A 24,483-nucleotide genomic window follows, 5' to 3' on the forward strand; every position below is an offset into this window, starting at 1 on the left:
TGAAAGTGCATTATTCTGCAAGTGCAGAATGAGCCTGTATGACATTGTACTGCTGTCAGCACTGTGGCCCCTTCCGCACATGCAGAATAATGAACTTTCAATGCACTTTGCAGCTGGAATTTAATGTGCAGAACAGCAAAATCCACTTGCAAACAATCGTAAAAGTGGATTGAAAGTGCCTTATTCTGCATGTGCGGAAGGGGCCTGTGTGTCTTTCCCAAACTCTGCCCTCCCCAGGTCCCCACCTGCAAATCACCAGGGATTTCCCAAGCTGGAGTTGCCAACTAATTGGAAGGGGTGGGGTTGAACATAAGAACAAGCCTGCTGGATCAGACCAGAGTCCATCTAGTCCAGCACTCTGCTACTCGCAGTGGCCCACCAGGTGCCTTTGGGAGCTGAGATGCAGGATCTGAAAGCAACGGCCTTCTGTTGCTGAACAACCTCCGTCTCCTCCAATGCCCCAGGACATTTTCTTTTTCACTTTGGAAGTATATATGCTGTGATGAAATGCACCGAAGTTACCTTTCTTCTTTTTAAACCATCCTATAACCTTAAAAACAAAAGCAGCAAAAAAGGTTTGGGTTCTAGCCTGGTGTATCTGTCACTCTTGCTGACATTCCTGAGAAAATGTGCTTTGGGTTAAGTGGGACATCTCTCCGCTGCTATTATAATTCGTTCTGTTTTTATAAATGTGCTGAAGAACAGCGGATATGTCAGTTCCCAGAGGAAATGGGGGCGGGGCAACCCGGATTTTCCTCTTGTCTTGGACGGGAAATACAAATAAAGACTTGTTTACTACTCTGAATCCGGATGTTTCTTTCCTCACAGGTACAGACCATTATGATCCCCAGCAAACTGCAGATCTGTTTGCTGATAGCCGGCTATCTCACTTATCTCATGGTGGGAGCCAGCATATTCCAAGTTCTAGAAAGAGATGAAGACAGAAAGCAACAAGCCGCAGTGTTAAGAATGAAGGAGGATTTTTTACAGAATTTCAGTTCCCTCACTCCAGTGGAGGTAGAAATCTTTGTGAAGGTAAGACATCCTAATGCCGTGAGGCTGGAGTTGGTGTTATTTTTTTTTAATTTACTTTATTTATATCTTGCCTGTCTCCTTAAGTGGCTCACCTCATTTTTCTCTCCTCCATTTTATCTGCACAACAACCTTGTGGGGTAGTTTAGACTTAGAGGATGCTGGTCAAGGTCACCCAGTAAACTTCCACGATAAGGATTTCAACGCTGGTCTAACCGTGATTGACGTAGGTTTGAGTTGGAAAACTCCACATAAGGTGGCTGTAGTATTTTCTGTTCTGTCAGTGGAAATTCTGTAGTCTGGTATTAGGAATATAATGCAGAAATCTGGGATTTTTCTATATACTTCAGATCTGGTTGTGCCGACCTTGTAGACTTTAATGTCATAGAACTATGGCCACTTCCCTTGCGACTGACCCACAGCTTTGGGGGGGTGCGTTAGAGCGTCACGACGCCGGCAACCCTGGGACCGCTTCGCATGAACGGGTACCCGGATGAAAGGCAGGGAAGACGGCGCAGCACTGTGCCATTGCCCGATCGACGTATCTTCCCTGCGACCATCCGGCGTGTCACCCAGGCCAGGGGACATGGCCCCCCTGCCCTGCTTGACCGCTCTGGAGTTGCGGGGGGGGGGATGTCCCCAGGCCCAGGCAACACACTGGAAGGTCACAGAGAAGGTACGTCGATCGGGAAAGGGGGGATGGCGCCTTCCAGCTGCTGCCGTTCGCACAGCAGCGGCTGGAAGCCGCTGTTTTCCAAAGTGGGAAAATGGCAGCTTTGCGCCACTGGGGGGGAGCGATGCAGCTGCGCCCCCATGCAAACAGCTCCCTAGGGACGGTGTTTTTGCCATCCCTAGGGCACTGTAAATGGCCCGTGCGGAAAGGGCCAAAGTTTCTAGCTTACTCCCAAAGACTTGGGATAAAGTAAGATACAGCCGTATCTAAGTTTAACGTCATAAGAGTCTTGTTAGCCTTACAGTGGATAAAACTATCAAGCACGCTTCATCACTGTGAACAAGTGAGGCAGGGATGGCCAACCTGAGGTGCTCCAGATGTTCATGGACTGCGATTCCCATCAGCCCCTGCCAGCATGGCCAATTTGCAACACCATAGGTTGGCCACCCCTAGGTTGGAGTATCAGCCTAGGATCCAGTAGATCCAGCGTTGGTTCCCCACTCTGCCAAGAAAGCCTGCTGGGTGACCTTGGGCAAGTCATACACTTTCAGCGTAATCTACTTCACAGGGTTGTTGTGATGATAAAATGCGGGAAAGGAGAACAATGTAAACCACTGCAGGCATGATATACCTTAGCTATTTATTTATAGTCCACTTTAGTTGCTGACGCTCAAGACTGATCAAAAGAAACAGTGCAGAGTGTTGTACTAGGCTAGGGCCATGGTGGCGAACCTATGGCACTCCAGATGTTCATGGACTGCAATTCCCATCCACTCCTTCCAGCATGGCCAGTTGGCCATGTTGGCAGGGGCTGATGGGAATTGCAGTCCATAAACATCTGGAGTGCCATAGGTTCGCCACCACTGTACTAGGGTGATAGAATGAGGTAAATAACTTGTGGTGGTAGTGAAAAATGTCAGGAAGTTGAGATTGACTTATAGTGACCCATAGAGTTTTCAAGGCAAAAGTCATTCAGAGGTGGTTTGCCATTGTTTGTCTCTGGGTAGAAACACTGGATTCCTCCATGGTCTTTTCATCGAGCTGCTAACCAAGGCCGAACCTGCTTAGCTTCTGAGATCTGGCAAGATAGGTTAGCCAGGGCCATCCAGATCTTTGCCAGGTAAATAACTCAGGCCCCTTCCCCACACGCAGAATAATGCACATTCAATCCACTTTCACGAATGTTTGCAAGTAAGTTTTGCTATTCCGCACAGTAAAACCCAGCTTCAAAGTGCATTGAAAGTGGATTGAATGTGCATTATTCTGCATGTGCGGAAGGAGCCTTAAGAATAAGAATATACTTCCATTGACATGGCTGGTGGCTACCATTGAGTGGGCTCAGCTGGGATCTCATGGTGGTAGTGGTGGAAACTGCTATCAAGTTTCAGTTTAGGTGACTCCATGGGGTTTTCAAGGCAAGAGATAAACAGAAGCAGTTTGCCTGTGTATGCATAGCAACCCTGGACTTCCTTGGTAATCCTCCAACCAAGTACTAACCAAGGCTGAGCCAATGTGGTGCAGTAGTTAACAGAAAGTTAAGAGCTCGTGTATCTAATCTGGAGGAACTGGGTTTGATTCCCAGCTCTGCTGCCTGAGCTGTGGAGGCTTATCTGGGGAATTCAGATTAGCCTGTACACTCCCACACACGCCAGCTGGGTGACCCTGGGTTAGTCACGGCTTCTCGGAGCTCTCTCAGCCCCACCTACCTCACAGGGTGTTTGTTGTGAGGGGGGAAGGGCAAGGAGATTGTCAGCCTCTTTGAGTCTCCTGCAGGAGAGAAAGGGGGGATATAAATCCAAACTCTTCTTCTTCTCTTTTTGGCGACATCAGGGCAGGAACCACACTTCCTTCTCTTCCCATTGCTTTGGCAGAAGCAGTGGTCCTTTAACAGATTTGGATAGTCAAAGCACCTCACAGAGACAAGATACCTTTGCATTGCAAATGTGGTTTAATTAAGGAAAAGGAACAGTCCACAATATAAGCAAAGACAGCAGTCTCGTATGTCCTTCTTAGTCCCTGGGGCTTCCTACAGCAATGGCCGTGCCCCTGAGCCTGGTTCTACAACGCTGTGGGGCTGTGTGTGGGGTTGTGGCTCAGTGGAAGAGCTTTCGCTTGGCAACCAGAAGGTCCCAGGTTCGATCCCTAACATCTGCAGTTAAAAAGGACCAGGCAGTAGATGCCATGAAAGATCTCAGCCTGAGACCCAGCAGAGCAGCTGCCAGTCTGAGTAGACAGTTCTGACCTATATGTCAGAGTAGACAGTTCTGACATATATGAAACACAAGGCATATTGGTGACGACTCATTTTTTTAAGAGCTACACAGGAGCGCAAGTGGAGGGAATAGGCTGTGCTGACATGAATGCATGCAAGCAGAGGCATATCTAGGGAAAATGTAGCCCAGAGCAAAATCTGAGCACACACCCCCACCCAGAGGTGGGATCCAGCAGGTTCTCACAGGTTCCCGAGAGTAGGTTACTAATTATTTGTGTGTGCCGAGAGGGGGTTACTAGTTAGTGATTTTGCCCTGTGATTTTTGCCTTAGTTACGCCCCTCCTCTCAGCAGTAGCGTGCAGAACTTGAAGCAATCTAGCAGGAGGTGCACCAGCGTGTGTGGTGCCTGCACCTGTGTGCATTCGTTTCCCACCCAAGGACCGGTGCAGCGGCTGCGTCCTTGCCACAGCCCCGCCCAGGGATGCCCCGCCCCCAGAATGCCCGGCCATGCCCCCGTCGTGCTCCGCCCAGCCATATTGGTGCTATGCCACAGTTTGAGTCCCACCACCATGGGAACCTATTACTAAAATTTTTGGATCCCACCACTGCCCCCACCCCCGTATGGGCAGCCACCCTCCCCCACCATGACCAAACAGTGTTTTTTTGCACCAGGTCTTGAAGTCAGTGTATGGACCAGGGGGAAGGAGGAGAGGTGTGGGGGCTATTTTCTACCCCCCACGTGACTAAATGGCCGCAGCCCAGGGACATTTAACCCCATATGTCCCCCGGGGCGGTACGCACAGTGGAGGGATTCAGCAGGTTTGCACCACTTCAGCAGAATCGGTTGTTAAAATGGTGCTTGTAAATAATCAGTTGTTAAATTATTTTAATCCCACCACTGGGTACGCCTCTGCATGCAAGACATAATCGGGACGACCCACAGTTTTCTAGAGCCCGCTGTATTGTTGCACAATGGGCTTTATTGCCAGTTCAATACAAAACAGCTTCATGTGAGTTCATCTCTTGTTCTCCAATGAAACTCCAGTTTCCACCCCTTCTTCCTTTATATTCTCTTTTACTTGTTAGGAACTATCGAACAGCAAGTTACAAATAACTTAAATAACAATGCAAAAGGTGTTTTTTAAAATGTATTAAAAACATTTACTAGTACCTTTCTTCTTTGCAGAGCCCAAGACAACTTACAACATGGATAAAACATATAAAATAAAATGCATTTAAAACAATGCCCCCCCCTCCAAGTTTAAAACTGCAACTGAGGATTGTTAGTAAATATAACCAAATGGTTATATTATATTATATATTGGTTAGATAAAATTGTCTTCAATTGCCTTCTGAAGATCAAAAGGGAGGGGGCCAGGCCCATGTCCCTAGGAAAGTTATTACATGATAGTAAGTCTGCCACTGAAAATGCCCCCTTCTTGGTGTATCCATCAAATGAGCTTCTTTGATTGACAGGACAGTCAGAAGGTCCTCTCCTGGCAATCTTAATTCCTGGGGCAGGAACATATGAGAGAAGAGTATCCTTCCCAAGTCATGTAGGGCTTCAAAGGTCGAAACCAACTCCCTGACTTGGGCTTGTATTGGTAGCCGGTGTAATTGCTGTTAAGATCAGCATCACCAGAGAAGCTTTTGTAGGGCAGAAAATATAGGACCATAGGACCAGCATGAGGACATCTTGTTTTCTATGTCTCAAATGACTTTTGGGTTGTGGTTGGCATACGGTCCCGAGTCACACAGCGAAGTGGAACGAGGACAGGACTGAACAATTTCGGGTAGAGATACACCTATGTATTTTGATCTGGTGGCCGACTGAGTTCTGGAATGGTATGGCCGAAGATCCCTTTCTTTTGGCCTTAGATCGGGCGCCTGTTTTAAACAACTTCTGTTGTTTTAATCTATATTTGTTGTTCGTAACTGCTGCGTAAGTTTTAATGGGTTTAAGTTTTATGTTGTTTTGATTTGCTGTCTTGGAGAACAGCCATACTGTGAGCCGCCTCGAGCCCTTCGGGGATGAGGCGGCCTATAAGTTTAATAAATAAATTAAAAAAATAAATTCAAACGGAATGCCTTTTTTTTTTTTTTGCAGAAACTGACGGAAGCGGTCCGGATGGGAATGGATCCGACAGGAAACGAGAACAGCAACTGGGATTTCAGCAACTCTTTCTTCTTTGTAGGCTCCATGTTATCCACAATAGGTAAGCCAACGATGCTTCTCCTGTGAACAAACATCCGGCCACCTTAATCCCTCTCAAGGTCTCCCACACTACACACAGCTCACCTTCAAGATTTAACTTTCGTTTACAATGCGCCTATTGTCCTTGACGTTTCAGCAGCAGCCCCCAACCAACCTGTCTTTCTCTTGCTGGAGAAAGAGCAATTTGTTGGCCACACTGATAAGAGACTTGATCTCCCATACTTCTTACATTCCAGTCAAGTATATTATGAATTATTCCCACGGCTGCTGTAAGATAATGAAAGATTGGGGGGAGGTGAAGTACAGAACATATCCTCTCGCCAGAAATCACTGAAAGTTTCATTCATACGCTAAAAGAATACACTTTGCCTTATCAAAAAAGTTAATGGCAAGAAGGGATAAAAATGAAGCAGGGGAAAGGAGCTATCCCTTTTATTACAAAATGTCAGCATGCGGTATTTTTTTTAAAAAAAAATATGCCTGAAGTTGTCTGAAATCTGATTCTAAAAATAAAAAGGAGTCAGGAATTTCTACTCTCTAGAGGCTGCAATATTAAAAGTGGAATTGGGAGGATTTCTTCCCAGACAGAAAACCAGTTTCTTGCTGGACTTGGCAGCCCACCTTGAAATCCTGGAAGGCTTCTAAGAATGCATATTGTTAAAATAATTGCATTTGCGTTCCACCATTTCTCCGAGGAGCTTAGGGAACTATATATGGGGAGCAGGTTTACCTATTTTATTGTCACATTGACACTTTGAAGTAAGTGAAGTCTAGTGATCATACTGAGTCCTGGGTCACTCAGAACATACTGTGGTTAGATGATCTAATTAGGAAGAAGCACATAATCCCCTTCCTGCATGGAAGTGAAGGCATTACAGATAAACAGAAGGTTATATATCTTTTAAACAGCCACAACTATGAGCTGTTGGAAGCGGTGGCTAAATTTTTAAATGGTGTTATTTTAACTCGTCAGAAGTTGTAAAGGCTGTTATTATCTTGCTAAGTTAATCTTAAACTATTTATATGCCATTAAAGGTATTTGAAATAGATCTACACTCTGGTCTCCTTAATCCACATCCAGCACTGTTCAGTATATTATACTGGTCCAGCATACTGATATATTATGCGGCAACCATTTACAGATCTCTTCCCTGTCATGCACTGGAAACATAGGAGTATTCACTCCTTTTTTAAAAACTACTGAATATTTCTGATAAGCACGTATAAAAGGTTGATTAAAATATGTTGGGGAGTAATTAATGGGCTCAAAGCTGTCTTGAATAAGTGCCATAGCACACAGTGTATAATACCCAAGAATAGAGTTTGTCTGGCTCTCATGTGAGATAAACGGCTCGACTTTGGATTTGACATACCCCAGCCTATCTTTTTTGGCTCTTGTACAGCAGTGCATTTGGAACAGGAGATAACATTTTTTAAAAATTAGTTTCGTGATTATTCTGGTGCGCCTGCTAAACCCTCGTGGATCCAAGCCGAAAACAACACAGTCTGGTCCCGAACGATGTGGAATGTGTCGCTTATTGCAGCCACGTACTTTTGGGGGAGAATTTGCTTCGTATGGGAAACTCTCCAGTGTGAGAAAATCCCCATAACAGAAATGTGAGAATGTGACCCTTCACACATAAATTTAACTAGATTAACAAGCAGGAGAGGGAGGATTTGTCCAATCCAAAGAACCAAAAAACTTCCAGATAACTAAACACTCAGCCTCTCTATTCAGTTTGGGCTTGCTTTGTAGCTTCCTTGGGATAATGATCAATCCTAGGTAGTTTATGCAACCTTTCATGTTTGTATTTTTTCCCCCTCAAACAGGCTATGGAAATCTTTCTCCCAAAACAGCAGGAGGCCAGCTCTTCTGTGTCGTTTTTGCTCTCTTCGGCATCCCCTTGAACATCGTCTTCTTGCACCACATTGGCAAGATTCTCTCGCTGCTGTGTGAAAGGCTTGCTAAATGCCTGTACAGGAAGGGTGTAAAGAAGGTAACACACACAGCTACTTAATCCCAGGATTGTTGAGTTTCTTTACCTGCCAGAAGGTTTGCTCCGTTACTCAGTGAAACCGCAGTCAACTGACTTCGAGAGCCATTATGGTGTAGTGGTTAAGAGAAGTGGATTCTAATCTGGAGAACCGGATTTGTTTTCCCACTCCTCCGCATGAAGCCGGCTGGGTGACCTTGGTACCGGTACAGAACAGGTACTGGTAGCTAAATTTAGAAACAAAGTTATTCAATGGTTCTTCACCAAAGTCACACAGTGGGATATTTGACTTCATTTAATAAAGAATCTTCATTTAATAAAGAATCTGGGTGGAATTTTCCACATGAATTTAGAAGACAACTGATAAGTAATCCTTCCATATTTGTGGAATGTGTTGCTTTATATTGGATTGAGTATCAGATTGTGTTGCTTTGTATCAGACCATAACTTAAATGGACAGACAGGTGTGCGCATCAGAACAAATGAATACAAACCTGTCAACAGAGCAGGCAAGATATCACCCTGAACAAATCCATAAATCCACCCAAAGGATGAATGAAATTATTTATGAAAGCTTCTTTCTCAAGGAGGGAGTCAAATGCCACCACTAAAAAAAGCTCTTTCTACATTCAACATTTTCAGGTCACTTGGATTTTAGAACAAGGATGGAGTCTGTAGAGAGCAAAGAACAAAGAGGGGCTTTGATGGGTCAGAGGAGTGGTCTGCTTGGTCCAGATTCCTGCCTCACACAGTGGCAGTGAACTGTGCCCGGGGCATGAGCTGCCCGTGCGCCCCCGTTGGAGATGAAGGTTTTTAAAATGTGGCTTTGGCAGCAGCTGCCACTACAGCCCAAAGATTCACATCTCCTGCGGCAGCCATTTTGTTGCTGCACCCACCATATCATGGCAGCATTCCTGCCTCACCAGGTGTCTGCTGTGGGAAGAGGAAGGGAAAGGAGCTTGTAAGTCACCTTGAGTTTCCTTATAGGAGAGAAAGGTGGGATATAAATCCAAACTCATCCTCCTCCTCCTCTTCTTGTTCTTCTTCAAACGTGCCTGCAAGGCTCCAAAAGGTTGAAAAGACCCCCATTCTAGAAACATTTATGGCTGCTATCTACAGTAAGGCCAAGAGGATGGCTCAGGAAGCTCAGATGCGTCAAACTTTCCATTTCTGCTTTGCCTTCCAGAAAACAACAAGGGTTTTGACTCTTCTGTTCTTCCTGGTGATGGGAATTCTAGTTTTCATCTGTGTGCCGTCAGTCATCTTCCAAGTGATGGAGGATTGGACTTACAGCGAAGCAATTTATTTTGCATTTATTACCCTCAGCACAATTGGTTTTGGAGATTATATAATAGGTAAGACTTCCTGTAACAGTTTCCAACCTGAAGTGAATGCTATTTTGTGGTAAGATGATGACCACAGTCTGTGGGTTCCGTATTTGAATGCCCTTAAGAAACCCAGATTTGTGGCGGACTTTGATTACAATTGATGCGTCCCATTGCAGAATTCGGGCTGGGAAAGATTTCCATTTAAGCCCTCGGAGAGATGCGGGTGCTATAGCTGGAACAGACTGGATATCTGGCCCGGGACTGATAAATAGTTTCAGTAGAAGACAGCTATGTATGCGGTAGTCCATAGATAGAATGGAAGCATGGGAAATATTTATGAAAGAAGGCAGATAAGACAGCAATACATGTGGGAACACGGATTTTACACCAGTTATTTTTAATTCAGATGACTTCTTGTATTTGTGATTTAGAGGAACTTACTTTGTTTGTGCAAGAGATGCTCCCTCAAGAGGCGTGGCCATTTCCCAATCTTTACCTGTTGCACAACTTGTTCCATTTCTGGCAATCCTGATGGAGGTGGAAGAGGGCATGCAGGGAGACTGTCAAAAAACAAACGAACAAGTGGTTTGTATATCAAATCAAACCTAAATTCTCCCAAGAAGCTAACATGACCAAACTGGAGCTATCGTATTTTGGTCACATTATTAGAGGACCAGACTCATGGGAAAAGACAATAACGCTAGGAAAAGTTGAAAGTAGTGGGAAGAGAGGAAGAACTGACATGAGATGGACTGACTCTATAAAGGAAGCCCATGGTCCTCAGTCTGCAAGGCCTGAGCAAAGCTGTTAACTACACAATATTTTGCAGGTCATTCATTCATAACGTAAAATCCCCATGGCACTGAGTGGTAAGCCATAGTACTGCAGTCAAAGCTGTGCTCAAGACCTGAGTTTGATCCAGATTGCTGGGGATAAAGTGTAGACAACTGGGGAATATATAGTATAACTCCACGTGGTAGCTGAAGATCTCCAGCTATTAGAACTAATCTCCAGGCGACAGGGATCAGTTCGTCTAGAGAAAATGGCTGCTTTGGAAGGTGGATTCTATGGAAGTTACCTCCCTAGGCCCCACCCCCAAAAGGTATTTCCCAACCTGGAGCTGGCAACACTACCTGTGAGCTAGATTAGGCTGAGGTGTTTGAAAGGCCCAAAATTACAAAGTGATTTTCATAGCAAGTGGGGATTTGAGCCTAGGCTAAGAGCTAAACTTGAAGTTACAGCACAGAGGTGATTTTATACGCAGCAGTGGTGTAGGAGGTTAACAGCTCGTGTATCTAATCTGGAGGAACCGGGTTTGATTCCCAGCTCTGCCGCCTGAGCTGTGGAGGCTTATCTGGGGAATTCAGATTAGCCTGTACACTCCCACACACGCCAGCTGGGTGACCTTGGGCTAGTCACAGCTTCTCGGAGCTCTCTCAGCCCCACCTACCTCACAGGGTGTTTGTTGTGAGGGGGGAAGGGCAAGGAGATTGTCAGCCCCTTTGAGTCTCCTGCAGGAGGGAAAGGGGGGATATAAATCCAAAACTCTTCTCTTCTCTTCTTCTCTTATAAAAGATTATGGCCATTTAGAAAAAGTCTACAAGAGCCAGATCCTGATCAGGCCGTGGCATGAGTGGGAACCAGGTGATCTTTTTAACCCCCCACCTGGATCTAACATCACTCTGGCAGTTGTACCACACTGGCTCTTTGACTGTTTTGGGACTTCTTAGCACAGAGCAAATTCCTGAAACTAACAACCCTAATGACATCTGGTAACACATTTCTGCTCCATTACGCAGGGGTGTTCAGGTAAATTGAACTGGCTTTTTTCCAGAATGTCCCCTTCCTGTCCTGTCATATGACAAGTCTTTTCTCTGTGCCTCCAGGGAGACAGCAAAGCAAGAGATATTTTCCCTATTACCGAATGTTGGTAGCAATCTGGATTATCTTTGGACTTGCATGGATAGCCCTTCTGTTTAATTTACTGACAAATTTACTGGAAGATCCGGATGCGAAGCCGGCGGAAGAACTCCTCCCAGTCAAGCCATCAACACGAAGAAAGAGGAAGTCAAAAGGGTGTCCCGCGGATCAGTTTCCACTTGAAAATGGCTTATAATTACATTCCAGTGGCGACGAACTGGAAAAGCAGTTATAGCAGAAAGACAATTATAGCTTTGGAAATCACACATCATTGGGGATTTCTGGTGGATTCTAGACAATTAAGCAGATTGTTAACGATGATAAGCATCATGTAATTTCAAATAAAATTTGAATGGTCATGGAATACTGGTTATTGTTCTAAAGCTGCATATCGCCTGTCTTTACTTTAATAAAGTATCTTTAGCCAAAAAGTCTTGTTTCAAATCTCAGATTTCAGCATTGCACATCAAAGTACAGGTCCGGATTCTGAAATTCAAAACTACACAAGAGTGAGTATTCAACTTTGGCAATAGTCTTCCCCAAATAAAATGCAATCTGCGAACTGCAGAGGACAGAGGCAGAAGTACGCAGCTAGATTCGTTATCAAATAAAATGCAGTCTGCAAACTGCAGAGGGGGAAGCAACTAGCAGAGGAGCGAATGGTCAGTTCCAGCAAGACTGCAAAAGGACTTTTGCGTGCCACCAATTTCCATAAGATTTATAGCGGTCCTTTGAACTGATAACCTCCAAAACGTCTCCCCGTCAGCAGACTTTGCTCAGCTTTTGCAAGCTTGCTTTCTTGAAGGCTGCAATTAATCGACGGGGAGGTGACTGACGCGAGTCTGGTGGGGAGGAGGGCGGCAAGATTTTAGTTTATTGCATTTGCAAAGCACCGTCATTCTTTGCAAAGGAGCTACCGCACCTACTGGGCAGGAGGGCCAAAGCTCTCTGCACGCTGCCCATTGCACTCTTAAGTAAAAGAATACCCAAAAGCTCACGGGCGTTACTAGCCCTCCCTGGTTAAAAAGAGGATCCGCCCGCCCGCTCGCTTTGCCAGGGGAGAAAAACCCCTTGCCTTATTTTTTCCCGCGGAAGGATACAAGCAAAATGTCTAGTTCACGGTCAAATCACCCCTTCTTTTAGGCGGGAATTCGCTTCTTGCCGCTTGGGGCTGAATCCCCTGGAGATTGCGTCACCTGCTGCCATCAGCCAATAGGAATGCGCGTCGCAGTACATTTTTGCATATAGCCGCGCTTTGCAGGGCTGAGGCGCGCATTTTGTGTCGCGTGCGCTTGTGCGCGAGTGGTGTGTAGACGTTGTCTCCTATTTTTTGAGTTTTTCCATCCTTTGGAGCTCCCGTCTTGTGGGAATTGCTAGGGCTTTGTGACGGGGGGAGGAGGGGGCAAAGGCTAATATGGGGCAGGGAATGGCGGTTGTTTGGCTATGGGGAAGAAAGGGACGAGAGCTGAGCGCCCCAAGCTAGCGAAAAGCGTTTTCCCGCGGCAGTTAAGGCAGTTAGCCTTGAGAAAGGAAGAAGAGTTTGGATTTATATCCCCCCTTTCTCTCCTGCAGGAGACTCAAAGGGGCTGACAATCGCCTTGCCCTTCCCCCCTCACAACAAACACCCTGTGAGGTAGGTGGGGCTGAGAGAGCTCCGAGAAGCTGTGACTAGCCCAAGGTCACCCAGCTGGGTTGTGTGGGAGTGTACAGGCTAACCTGAATTCCCCAGATAAGCCTCCACAGCTCAGGCGGCAGAGCTGGGAATCAAACCTGGTTCCTCCAGATTAGATACACAAGTCCTTAACCTCCTACTCCACTGCTGCTCCTAATGACTAAAACTTTAGGAACTAAAACTTTAGGTCAGGACTTTTTTTGCCCACGCAAGCTAATTGTTTTACACAGGCATCAAACTCGCAGCCCTCCAGATTTTATGGACTACAGTTCCCATCATCCCCTGCCAGCATGATGCTGGCAGGGGATGATGGGAACTGTAGTCCATAAAATCTGGAGGGCCACGAGTTTGACACCTGTGAAACAGGAAATGTATCCCCATAAAATATTTCTTGATGGTGGCCATTTTGTGCATTTGCCTTGGACTGCATTGAATTGATCTTCTAATCCTGTGGTGGCGAACCTATGGCCGTTTCCGCACGGCCCATATACGACGGCCTGGGGGCAGTAAAAACGCCGCCCCCAGGCCGCCGTTTGCACAGGCGCCGCTGCTGCAACGCAGCAGCGGCGACCTGACCGCGCTCCCCCTCCCTCAGGGCTCTTGCCGGCGTGGGGGCGACTGGAGGCCGTGCAGAAACGGCCTATGGCACTCCAGATGTCCATGGACTACAATTCTCATCAGCCTCTGCCAGCATAGCCAATTGCCATGCTGGCAGGGGGTGGTGGGAATTGTAGTCCATGGACATCTGGAGTGCCATAGGTTTGTAATCTAATCTGTCCCTAGATGCATCATTTTAATACACACAGTGACTCTTTCCTTGGATGGTTAATTTTAAATTAGGACTGCCAATTTTTTTTGTGCCATTTTACCCCCTCCTGGAGATTTTGGGAGTGCCAAATGTAAGAGGGGTTCAATTTAGGGTGGAGAGGGACCTCAACAGGTGTAATGCCATTGAGTTTGTCCTCCAAAACAGCCACACACACACACACACACCCCCCGGGAGCTTATTTTTGTTGTCTGGGGAATTCTGGAATTTTCCAGACATTGGCAGATCTATTTTAGTTCTGTATTGTAAGGATTCTGTGCAAATACAAGGTCTTCGCCATGGTATCTGATTTTGTTGCTACCTTCTTGGAGTGAGTTGAAGAGAGTACCTTGGAAAACGAACAGTGATTTTTTTTCACGTTTTTCATATTACGACTGATGGTAGATAGTACTTAGAATTGGGGATTACGGAGGAGTTATTAATTCAGTGGCTCTCAGAGAGCTGAATTTGCAGTTTATAATCAACCTAAAGAGCCATGGTTACTTACATGGGGCAGGTGCCACATTGGGTGGTGGGTCTCAGAAGAGCCATGTGTAGCTCCTGAGCCACTGAGTGGTTATCACTAGGTTAGAGCTTAGGGACAGAGAGTTTGGTTTCCCCATTGGGCAGAGGGGCGGGCTATAATTGAAGTAAATAAGTTCTTTTTTTTTTTTAAAAAAAGTGCTCTTCATCACAGAGAAATTCAGATTCTGTTATGTCCTTTTTTCACCTGTAGATGACAGCATACACTCAGTCATCTTGATGTGGGTTGAGTTCTGAGGATATTCCTTCTCTCATGTAATCGTTTAAATTGCCTGGATGCTTGCGAAGATGCTTTGTGAGACTGTTTTCCTTGGTGAGATTTAGATTTTAATCAACCTAGAAAGAGTCTTAGAGGCAAACCCAGCGAGAGCCACTTGGTTGCAACTCGGAGATTCATTATTAGCTATTAAGTCCACCAGTAATGAGAGATGCTCAGCGAAAATGGCCCAACCATTCCGCCTTTCCTGTACTTTGGTTCCCTTCCCCAATAGGCTTTGCAAAGACGGCACTTTTGAAACTTTCCGCTAGATAGCAGTTGTTGAGGTTTAACTAAGTACTGGCTACGTTACAAAGTAGGTCAATCATTAGGTTAAGCGCAATAGTTTTAAGTTGCACGGCCTTGGGAGCGACCCCAGGGTTGGCAGGGCCCATGTAAATGTTCCAGCATAAGATGCATCTGGCTGTGTACAGAGCCCGCCTTCTGTGTCTTGGGTCCATGGATACAAGTGAGCCTTATTTGGGATGGGGAATAACTGGCTTTTCACACTTGGGATCTCATCAATCGGCTCCACAGTGCCAAGCCCTGAATCCTGATTTCTGGCCTCCAGCCTTTCCTCCTCTGCCTCTCCTCTGGCTCTTCCTTCCCCGAACAATGCAAAACCCATTTTGCAAAGGGTGGGGGGAAGAAAGGCTGTGCTTTGACCCACAGTGGAAAGGGCAATGCTTTAGGGGAATTTGGGGGCAAGTTGAGGGGAAGGAGAAGCTGGGAAATGTGGGGTGGGTGGAAGGGGGGGCTCAGGCGGCCTCGATTCAGGAAAGGCGACCCACTGCAAAGCCTGGGGGAGGGGGTGCTCCCTCTGGTGTCCCTCTTCCCCCTCTTCCCTGCGCAAGGCGGGGGGGGGGGTTGAGATACAGCCTTTTCCTTCCATTGCGGGGGTCTCACGAGTAACTGACATTTGCAGAGGGGGAGTTAATGAGGTTCTGGGGGGTGAGTGGAGGAAAGGCAGTGGGAATAGGGGGATGGATTGGGGAGAGGGGTTTGTTAGGGTCAGACCCTCTGGGGGCTACTCTTAGGGGCAAGCAAAAGGAAGTATATGCCACCCCCACCCAGGAGAGGAATAAGCCATAGGGACCCCCCCCCCCAAAGTCCTGGCTTTTCTCTGGGGCATTCTTCTCCCTGGTGAAATCCTGATCTTCTGAGTTGCAGGTTGCTTTTCTACTCCCCTGGGTATGTGTGAAGTGGGGGTCGCTCCAGGTTCCCTTAGGTTATGAACCACAGTAGAAATGACGCGCCAATGAGTAGCATGCATCAACGGTGGTAGAAGGTAAAGTGGGGAAAGGCCCTGTGTCAGCCCAAGAGTCAGGAAGCCAAAGCTGGCTCTTTGTCCCCTGAACCCCCAGTATATACCTGAAACATTGCTCATCCCTCCCTCGCATTCCCAAAACATCAGCATAATAAAGATGGTGAGGAAGAAGCATTGTTATGGCGGCGACAGACACTTCCCTAGACATAAGGGAAGAGACATGCCTACTTCACTAGTTACAAGCAAGCAATAGAAAACCTCCCCAACCTCAGACCTCGATAATGGTAAGCCAGATATGGCCTTGGTGCAGACGTGCAAGATGCCTGGCATGGCCTGGGCCTGACACGGCCTAAGCGTGCTTCTCACCTTCCAGGAGCCACGGAAGATACCAATTTATGGAGCATTATTTAAGGGGAAGGGAGAAGAGACAAAATATGAAGGGGCACGGAGACAGTGGGCACCCCCTGACCCTAACAGCCCTCCCCCAATCCAGGGCTTCATGAGCTTTTCCAGGCTCTTCCCCTTGGTACTAATCAGCTCTGCCTAATTAATTTTTTTCCAGGATCTCCTCCTAAAAAGACTGCCCCCCCAACACACAGAAAGGATGTTTTGTGGCACAGGGGGCAGAGACCCTTAGTGTCCTTCTGTCACCCTTCCACTGGGGCGACGGGGGGGGGGGGGCGCTAAAGGGTTGGGGTACTCCATAGAAGGGGGGGGGGAAAGGCATAGTCTTCCAGAGTGAGTGGATGGCCTGAAGTTGCCAGTCGCTTACCTGAGAAGGACCCCAGCTTTTGATGTATTTATTTATATTTGTTTGATTTCTGTTATAAGATTATACATTGATTGTATAGGTATGAGAATGTCTTATACTGGTTATTGAAAAGGATTGTGTTTATGTTATTAATTGGCTATCAATATGTATTGTGACGGTTGTGATTGTTTGTTACATGACTCTTGTCAGAGTGATTGGAGGGCCGGAAGCTGCCAGTTGCTTACCTCAGAAGGGCTCCAGCCTTTTTATAAAGCTGCACATTGATATTCAAGAGCTACCAAAAACTCCTGAAAAGGAAGAACAGACGCCATACCAAGGAACAACAGAACTGCAAGTCTGTTCATCTTTATAGCGCTGGCTTGACAGAAGACAGGAAACAGGTATGCGTCAATTCTTGTTTTTCATACTTCATACTTGAACTACTTTGCCTGATGAACAACAACAAAAAGTTTGTTTGTCATTTTCATAAACGCACATGTTGCAAGATGAAATCACACAAAGACTTGAACTTGCAACATGAAATCACACAAAGACTTGATACCCTCTTTGAATGAAATGGAAATTACACTTTGTTTGGAGTGACCTTAGAGTTGTCGAGCTGAACCTGGTGAGAAACAATTTCTCGCACACACACATATTCTGCATGGGAGTTGTCATCTTCTGATCTTCAGGTATAATCAGTGATTTAAAAGGTGCACTTTCTTAGACCCCAACCCCAAAATAGTCATTTTATTGGGGTGCTGTGTGGTTTCCGGGCTGTATGGCTGTGTTTTAGCAGCATTCTCTCCTGACGTTTCGCCTGCATCTGTGGCTGGCATCTTCCGAAACGTCAGGAGAGAATGCTGCTAGAACACGGAAACCACACAGCACCCCAGTGATTCCGGCCATGAAAGCTTTTGACAATACAGTCATTTTATTTATCTGCAAAAGCCTCTGAGGGCAGAGAAGTCAGCCAAACCTAGATGCTGAGCCTGCCACTATGGGGGTAAAAGTGACCCCAAGATAGTCCAGTGAGATGGTTGCTGAGTTCCACATGGGGCCTGGAGTTCTCCTGGAATTATAGCTGATTTCCAGACTCCAGAGACCAGTTTCCCTGGAGAAAATGGTAGCTTCAGAGATGGGACATTATGACATCTGTGTATGAAACTGGTGTCCCATTGCTGGTCATTTGAATTCTGCAAAAAGTGGCAGGCCTTCTTTTGCTTTGATGAGTAAAAATGGGCATGGGGTAAGGAAACATCTTCTTGCGTTAGAGTCATCCACAGCCCCACCCTGAGACCCTGATGCTTGTGGGGGCGGAGCTATGAACTTGTGTCGAAGGCCTGCCCAGCACAGGAGAAGAGAATGTTCTGAAACATGTTGCCAGGGTTCACACAGCCCAGCTGCACCACCAGCATCAATGGAAACCCCACAGATGCCCACCAGTCATCACACAAGGTGACTTCCCTGTGACAGGAAGAGGGGGGTGGAGCGTACTGGTGAGGCCACACCTCCTGGTGTCAGCCTCCTGCCCACCACACACATAGGGCCCAATTCTCCCTCCAGCACTAGGGTTTGAATGGGAGGAGCATCTTTTTGCCAGGCAAGTGTGCTACAGACCCCCAAGAGAGAAACACAAGGGCACAGTCACAGAAGGCCTGGGCTCAGGTAAGACCCTAGTAAGTATTTTGGTTTATGATCCCCCTCATCTACCATTTCCCTTATGTGGCATTGCCAATATCCAGGTAGGAGCTGGATGTAGGCCTGGAATTACGGTGGATTAGTTTCCATATAGAAAGTAGCCTTTGGGACTTGAAGCCTTTACACCCTGCCCTACCCTCGTTCCATCCCAAATTTCCAGTAATTTCCCAACCTCCAGTGTGCAATCTTCTCTATTCAGAAGGGTTTATTGCCACCTTACCTCCTGTTCATCCCAGCAGCTGTTACGCCCCATTCCACGTACAAACCACCCCCCTGACAAAATCCCACTCTGTGCCAGGGTCAGATTTACGTGTGCAGGAGACCAATGTGGATTTGGGTGTTCATATCTCTTGACATATCCAAAGCCCGTAGGACAGGCCCTGAACCTAAAGTAAAGTAACATCTTTAAAGAGCCAGAAATATAAGCCCCAAGAAGCACTTCTGTTTTGATCCACTGTACATCAGCATCACCTTTCTCTTTTGGTTTCCTTGTGTCTCTCTGCCCCACATTTGCCTGGCAGTAGCCCTTTTTCGTAGCCAACTGACACACGCATCTTTTCAGAGTCAAAGGCTATGGAATAGAAGAAGAGGGAGATGGAAGCTGTGCCGGAGATCTGGAATCAAGAGTCCCTGAACGTGAAAGAACTTTGCCAGCACTTTCGGCAGTTCCGCTATCACGATGCTGATGTGCCCCGAGAAGTTTGCAGCCAGCTGCATGAACTTTGCAACCACTGGCTGAAGCCAGAGAGGCACTCCAAGAAGCAGATCCTGGACCTGGTGATCCTGGAGCAGTTCCTGACCATTCTGCCCCAGGAAATGCAGCGCTGGGTTAGAGGATGCGGTCCAGAGAGCAGTTCCCAAGCGGTGGCCCTGGCAGAGGGCTTTCTTCTGAGTCAAGCTGAGGAGAAGAGGCAGGCAGAAGAGGTGAGGGCTTTTCGTTCCACTTCTTCTAGGGAATTTCTCATCCCTCCAGATAATTCCCCAGAGTTGAAGGAAAACCCTGCTAGGTCTGCTAACTCCCAGGTGCGGAGTCTGGGAGTGGGGCACAATGCATTCCTCAATGTCTTCTATTCCGTCTCTTATCTGTCTCCCTTGCTGTTGCTTCAGAGGTGGGGTCCATCCGTGAAGATGGAATCTAAGTTCTCTGAGAGGGAAAGAGCTCCGCTGGAGGAAGGGCAGCCTGCCCATGACCAGGAACGTGCCCAAAATGCCCTCTCACTCAGTAAGGACTCCTTGTTCCAGGATGGAATTGGAACACCCAGTGAATTTGAAGGGGAAGAGAGTTCTAGTCAGGAAAAACGTGAAATGCTTCTTCACACAACTTGTGGCATTCATTGTTGAGCAGTTGTGATGCCCATAAAAGGGGACTAGACAAATTCATGGAAGCAGTTCCACACATGGGTTACAATTCACATCACTCCTTTTTAAATTAGAGGGACTCAAGGTAGCTCCGAAGAAAAAGCAGAAAACCCTCAGCCAAGCTCTTAAGTATTGGGAATAAGCAAAGCCTCTCTCACAAATTACTAGAAAGTTTTGCAGATCTTTTTGTGCGTACATAGGGCAAGGTTTCACAGCCCTGGGAATGGGGGTGCATGAAGAATGATTCCTGCAGCAAACAGAATAGGAAGTGGAAGCTAATACTTTTTCTTCCATTTTCCCCTCCCTCACAGGCAGTGAAGAGAGAGTGTTGATCCCTTCTCTTTGCGGAGGTGTGAAAACAGCTGCTGCAGCTCCAGCCCAGGTAGGAGAGATGAGCAGGGGACAGCCTGGTTCCCCCTCCCTTTCTCAGGCAAGCTTTTCTCCTGCAGTAGATGCTGAGGGGCAAGAGGCTGTAAATGCCACTCCTGATACATAATCTGAGCTCTCCATAATGCAGCCTCCCAGAGTCCCCCCTTTCAGCATCCTGTCTCTGCCTAATATGTCCTCTGACGAGGGAATCTGCTTTTCCTTTCAGTCCCTGGTTTCCTTTGGGGAGGTGGCCATGTATTTCGGAGAGGCAGAATGGGCATTACTGGATCCAGACCAAAGAGCTCTCTACGAGGGTGTCATGCTGGAGAACTATGAGAGTGTGGCCTCGCTGGGTAAGCAATTTTCATAGGTCCACATTTCTACCTTTGGGATGAGGCACGAATCAAAATCTTGAACAGCAATATGCTGTGTTGAGGCCTGTTCCATTACTTGCTCCCCTTTGGAGGCCTCGAGGTGGCGAGATGGCAGCAAAAGCGATATTCAGCATGGCCAAATAGAGCGACCCAAGCCACCTGGTTTGCTCAGGGCAACTGAGGGCAGTGTTGTGTCCATCACCCAAACCAGAGACTGTGTCCTGGCCAGAGGCCAATGGGGGACTCCGAAACTCTCAGGAAGACTCTGAAAGGGGACACATCCTAATTTCTCAGTAGACAACCATACGAAAACACTTATCCTCCCTGTGGGATTAGGGTGATGCCCTCTGACTGTGGTGTGAGAGTGGATAAAAGGGTCTAATTCCCAAGTTCTTCACATGAGCTGAGTGAGCTTGGCCCAGTCCAGTTCTCTCAGAACTCTCTCAGCCCCACCTACCTCACAAGCTGCCTGTTGTGGGGAGGGAAAGGAATATGATTTGTAAACTACTTTGAGGCTCATTAGGGTTGAGAAGAATGGGGTATAAAATATTCTCTTCTACTTGCCCTCTTTAATCATCCATGACGGAGATTCGAAAGAGCTGTGTGGGAAGTCAAATGTGAATGTTGGAGGAAGGATTCCTTGCCACTTTGACCTCTAGGATAAGGTGTGACCATCAACTCAGTTGTGAGGAAAGAAGTTCTGATAAAAGAAACATTCACTCATTAATGAGCAGTCCCTGATGGGTGGGTTGGCTTCTTGCCTAGTTCTGATTGGACCTTTTTCTTTTTTCCAGCAGAAGAAGTAGAGGAGATAGTTAAAGGATTCCAGGAATTCTCTGTGGAAAAAGGCAAAAGCCAAGCTTCCAAAGGAAAGTTTGAGGATGGAGACAGCCCACAGAGTCAGGAGGGAAGCCGCGCAGACCAGAGAAAGGATAATCCCTTTCGGTCCCAAGGAGGAGACTTTTGTGAAGTCCCAGTCCAAGAAGCAAGATCAACCACAACAGAAAAGAATGAAAGCATCCATGCTAACCAGAGAATCCTCTCCAGGCAAAAGGAACATGAAAATGTGGCTTTTAGAAAGACCTTCAGTAAGAATATCGGTCTTATTACCAAGAGGCAAATTCCCTCTGGAGAGAAACTGTACGATTGCATGAACTGTGGAAAGACCTTCAGTCAGAAATCAGCCCTTTCTTCACATCTAAGAATTCATGCAGGTGAGGAAGCGTATAGATCATTAGTTTGCAAATCAAGCCGTTCTGATGCAGCAGGTTTTCATGTCCTTTTAAATTGTATATTAATGTACACTTTAATGTACAGCAGCAAAAAAGCCATTGACATGTTTTGTTTGTGGATGGAACTTTAAGGAAAGATCAGATTTCCTTACCTGGGTGCTAACAGGATCCCTCTTTTTATTCCAGCAAGAGATGAGCAGTGGACTGAGGGCAATGAGCAAGAGCATGACCTATTGCCAGAGAAAGAGAATAATGGAGATTTCAAAGGAAACTTCAGGACTCAAGGCAAACCGGAAAAGCAGACAGGAAGTCGAATGTCTGAGAAGAGGGATGAATCCATTCCTGGCCAAGGACAGGATTGCCATGAAGTATTCCACACAGTAGAGGAAACATATAAGTGCTTGGAGTGTAGAATGAACTTCCCAGATCACAGCCAGTATGAAATCCATTTGCAAATGCACAGTGAAAAGAAGACACATCAATGTTTGGAGTGTGGCATGACTTTCCTTTGCAGATCAAAGCTCTTGAGGCATCAAAGAACACATCAAAGAGAGAAACCTTGTAGTTTCTCAGACTGTGGCAAGAGCTTGTCACAAAAACCAGATTTTTTTCAACACCAAAGGACTCATTCAGGAAAGAAGGCATTAATCTGTTTAGAGAGGAAATTGACCTTTTCTGGTAGGAGAAAGGGTATTGTACGTATTTCAAAACACAATATAATGAGAGCACAAAAATGCCTTCGGTGCAAAAAGTTCTTCAGCTGCAGATCAAAGTTCCTTGTGCACCAAAGAACCCACACAGAAGACAAACCTTTTGACTGTATAGAGTGTGGAAAGAGATTCAGTTGGAATGGCCATCTTCAATGTCATCGAAGAACTCACACAAATGAGAGACCTTTTGAATGTTCAGAGTGTGGAAAGAGATTCAATGAAAATGCCAATCTTCAACGGCATCAAAGAACTCACACAAAGGAGAGACCTTTTGAATGTTTCGAGTGTGGAAAGAGATTCAGTCAGAGTGGCACTCTTCAGCAGCATCAAAGAACTCACACAAATGAGAGACCTTTTGAATGTTCAGAGTGTGGAAAGAGATTCAATGAAAATGCCAATCTTCAACAGCATGAAAGAACTCACTCAAATGAGAGACCCTTTGAATGTTTTGAGTGTGGAAAGAGATTCAGTCGGAGTGGCACTCTTCAGCAGCATCAAAGAACTCACACAAATGAGAGACCTTTTGAATGTTCAGAGTGTGGGAAGAGATTCAGTCATAGTAACACTCTTCGATGCCATCAAAGAACTCACACAAATGAGAGACCTTTTGAATGTTCAGAGTGTGGAAAGAGATTCAATGAAAATGCCAATCTTCAACGGCATCAAAGAACTCACACAAAGGAGAGACCTTTTGAATGTTTCGAGTGTGGAAAGAGATTCAGTCAGAGTGGCACTCTTCAACAGCATGAAAGAACTCACACAAATGAGAGACCCTTTGAATGTTTCGAGTGTGGAAAGAGATTCAGTCAGAGTGGCACTCTTCAGCAGCATCAAAGAACTCACACAAAGGAGAGACCTTTTGAATGTTCAGAGTGTGGGAAGAGATTCAGTCATAGTAACATTCTTCGATGCCATCAAAGAACTCACACAAATGAGAGACCTTTTGAATGTTTCGAGTGTGGAAAGTGATTCAGTCAGAGTGGCAATCTTCAACAGCATCAAAGAACTCATACAAATGAGAGACCTTTTGAATGCTTAGAGTGTGGAAAGAGATTCCGTCAGAGTAGCAATCTTCGGCAGCATCAAAGAACTCACTCAAAGGAGATACCTTTTGAGTGCTCAGTGTGTGGAAAGAGATTCAGTCGGAGTGGCACTCTTCAAAAGCATCAAAGAACTCACACAAATGAGAGAACTTTTGAATGTTGAGATTGTGGAAAGAGATTCAATGACAATGGCAATCTTCAACGGCATCAAAGAACTCACACAGAGACCTTTTGAATGCCCAGAATGTGGAAAGAGATTCACTCGGTGTGGCAATCTTCAACAGCATAAAAGAACTCACACTTTTTGAATGATCTGAGAGTGAAAAGATATTCAGTAAGAATGGTGCTCTTCAACAACATTAAAGAACACGGAGAGAACCCTTACGTTTTCTTGGAATGTGGAAAGAGATTCAGTGAGAAGGGTGCTGTTCAACAGCATCAAAAGATCCACACAGCAGACAAACCTTCTGAGTGCTCAGAATATGGAAAAAGATTTAGCCAGTCTAGCAATCTGACCCAACACTTAAGAACCCAGTCATACGAAAAACTTTTTCAAGTGTTCAGTGTAAGGCCCCTGTCTCCTCTTCAGCTGAGGCACCCCAGTTTGATACCCCATCTACTCCTGGGGTTTTTTTTTTGAAGAGCACCTCACGGAAATTCTGAAGTAGAATGGGCATTTCTTTGGGATAAGTATGATCTGCCTGCCATTGGCTGAGAACATTCCATCACAGAGGTCACCAGGGCTTTTATGTACCTTTCCTCCAGTTCCATGGCCTGTGAAAAGCAATATATCTACTTCAAGGGTACTTCATCAAACCAAAACAGGATCATTTCCAGTTAATGGGCAATCTTCTGAGCCATCAAAGCAGTCTTCACTTCTGATCAACTCAGACACATCTGATCAATTCAGGCACACTGGTTGCTGTGAAAATCTCCCCATATGGGAATGTCATGGGTCCCATTAAACTCTTTCCACTAAATTTCAACTTTGATTTTTTTTCAATCAGTTATGATCTTGGGATAGTTT

The 24,483-nt window shown here is 46.1% G+C and overlaps 1 protein-coding gene and 1 pseudogene across 1 annotated transcript; both read left to right on the forward strand.

Moving 5' to 3' along the window:
* The first annotated feature begins 804 nt into the window (after positions 1-804).
* Positions 805-11,805, forward strand: LOC125427256 (potassium channel subfamily K member 16-like). The gene is made up of 5 exons (XM_048486450.1): positions 805-1,035; positions 6,025-6,133; positions 7,963-8,129; positions 9,313-9,481; positions 11,341-11,805. The coding sequence occupies exons 1-5, from the start codon at positions 811-813 to the stop codon at positions 11,568-11,570; spliced, it is 900 nt and encodes a 299-aa protein (XP_048342407.1). The 5' UTR covers positions 805-810; the 3' UTR covers positions 11,571-11,805.
* Positions 11,806-18,963: 7,158 nt separating this feature from the next.
* LOC125426409 lies at positions 18,964-23,619 on the forward strand (annotated as a pseudogene).
* The last annotated feature ends 864 nt before the right edge of the window (positions 23,620-24,483 follow it).

The sequence above is a fragment of the Sphaerodactylus townsendi genome, linkage group LG02 (assembly GCF_021028975.2).
Source record: "Sphaerodactylus townsendi isolate TG3544 linkage group LG02, MPM_Stown_v2.3, whole genome shotgun sequence".
Classification (NCBI taxonomy): Eukaryota; Metazoa; Chordata; class Lepidosauria; order Squamata; family Sphaerodactylidae; genus Sphaerodactylus; species Sphaerodactylus townsendi.

Bases quoted from the DNA above. Each gene is read 5' to 3' on its own strand.
- LOC125427256 (XM_048486450.1), top strand. From the start codon at position 811: ATGTTTCTTTCCTCACAGGTACAGACCATTATGATCCCCAGCAAACTG. The intron at 1,036-6,024 runs GTAAGACATCCT...TTTTTTTTGCAG, and splicing joins AGGTAGAAATCTTTGTGAAG to AAACTGACGGAAGCGGTCCG. The intron at 6,134-7,962 runs GTAAGCCAACGA...CCCCTCAAACAG, and splicing joins CTCCATGTTATCCACAATAG to GCTATGGAAATCTTTCTCCC.